Below are 1,188 nucleotides of genomic sequence, written 5' to 3' on the forward strand. Positions count from 1 at the left end.
AAATGTACATCATTCAAATGACGATTAAATGTAACTTTGTGAATGAAAGACAATCAGAAGTCTTGAAAGCTACCACCCTTTATGACTTGTCATTAATTTAAGAGTAATGTTAATTTATGTACATTAACTCTGTTTGTCTTCGTTAATTCTTTTGATGAATGAAACGTAAATGATATACCTATTTAAGGAGTATCATTTGAGAACTAAAGATGCAAGAAGAAAATATAGGAAATAAATATTCTCCCCCCTTCATCAATTCTCTACCGTAATCTTGGCTTCTTATTATTTGACAATTTTGAACAATTGATTTAGGCAACCTCCAAACTTCCAGCCACGAGTGCACATGTTTGGAAGTAGATGTGGAACTTTGGGAAGCGACCGGCTAGAAGGATTTGCACCAGAGTCGGGCCAAAATCGCTTTCAAGGCAGTGGCTTGCCACGCCATAGTGTTTGTGACAACTCTCTTACTATCATTAATTTCATGTTCATATCAATATTGTAGCATTTTTTCCAACACTCATGGTTTTATCTATGGCTCATTCTTCACTTGCCCAAAATTTTCCCAAGGATATCGTTTTAGCCCACAACAATGCCCGTGCACAAGTTGATGTCCCACTCGTACCACTAAAATGGAACAAGACACTTGATGCCTATGCCTATCAGTATGCATCCACCAGATTAGCTGATTGTACTTTGGTGCATTCATATTCACCCTATGGTGAAAATCTTGCCATGGGCTACGACATCTTTTCGGCCGTGGAGGCCATTAACTTGTGGGTAGGAGAGAAACATTATGACTATGCCTCCAAATCTTGTAAACAAGATATGTGCAGGCATTATACTCAAGTGATATGGAAAAACACTCATGAAGTTGAATGTGGAAGATTGAAATGTGATAATGGTGAAGCGTGGTTTGTGTCATGCAACTATTATCCCCTTGGAAATTACATCGGCGGGAAGCCTTATTGATTAATTAATTAATTGAGATGCATTGTTTCAATAATTTATAGTAATTGCATTACTCATCCCATGTAAGCCAAGTATATATAATATAGGTTCCAATATCGGTATGTAATATGAAAAGTTGTCCTTAGCTCCCCTGAGACAAAATGGAGTTTAATTAATAAATAAAGACTAATTTTGGATCAAGTATATACATATATATTTGAGTATATTCTTTATGATTTA

The 1,188-nt window shown here is 35.9% G+C and overlaps 1 protein-coding gene across 1 annotated transcript; it reads left to right on the plus strand.

The window, feature by feature from the left end:
• Nucleotides 1-489: 489 nt before the first annotated feature.
• Nucleotides 490-969, plus strand: LOC124892975 (basic form of pathogenesis-related protein 1-like; the record flags this gene model as incomplete). The annotated part of the gene is made up of 1 exon (XM_047404143.1): nt 490-969. A coding segment is annotated over one exon (480 nt), but the record flags the coding sequence as incomplete, so codon positions are not given.
• Nucleotides 970-1,188: the final 219 nt, after the last annotated feature.

This window comes from Capsicum annuum, unplaced genomic scaffold, assembly GCF_002878395.1.
Source record: "Capsicum annuum cultivar UCD-10X-F1 unplaced genomic scaffold, UCD10Xv1.1 ctg52721, whole genome shotgun sequence".
NCBI lineage: Eukaryota > Viridiplantae > Streptophyta > Magnoliopsida > Solanales > Solanaceae > Capsicum > Capsicum annuum.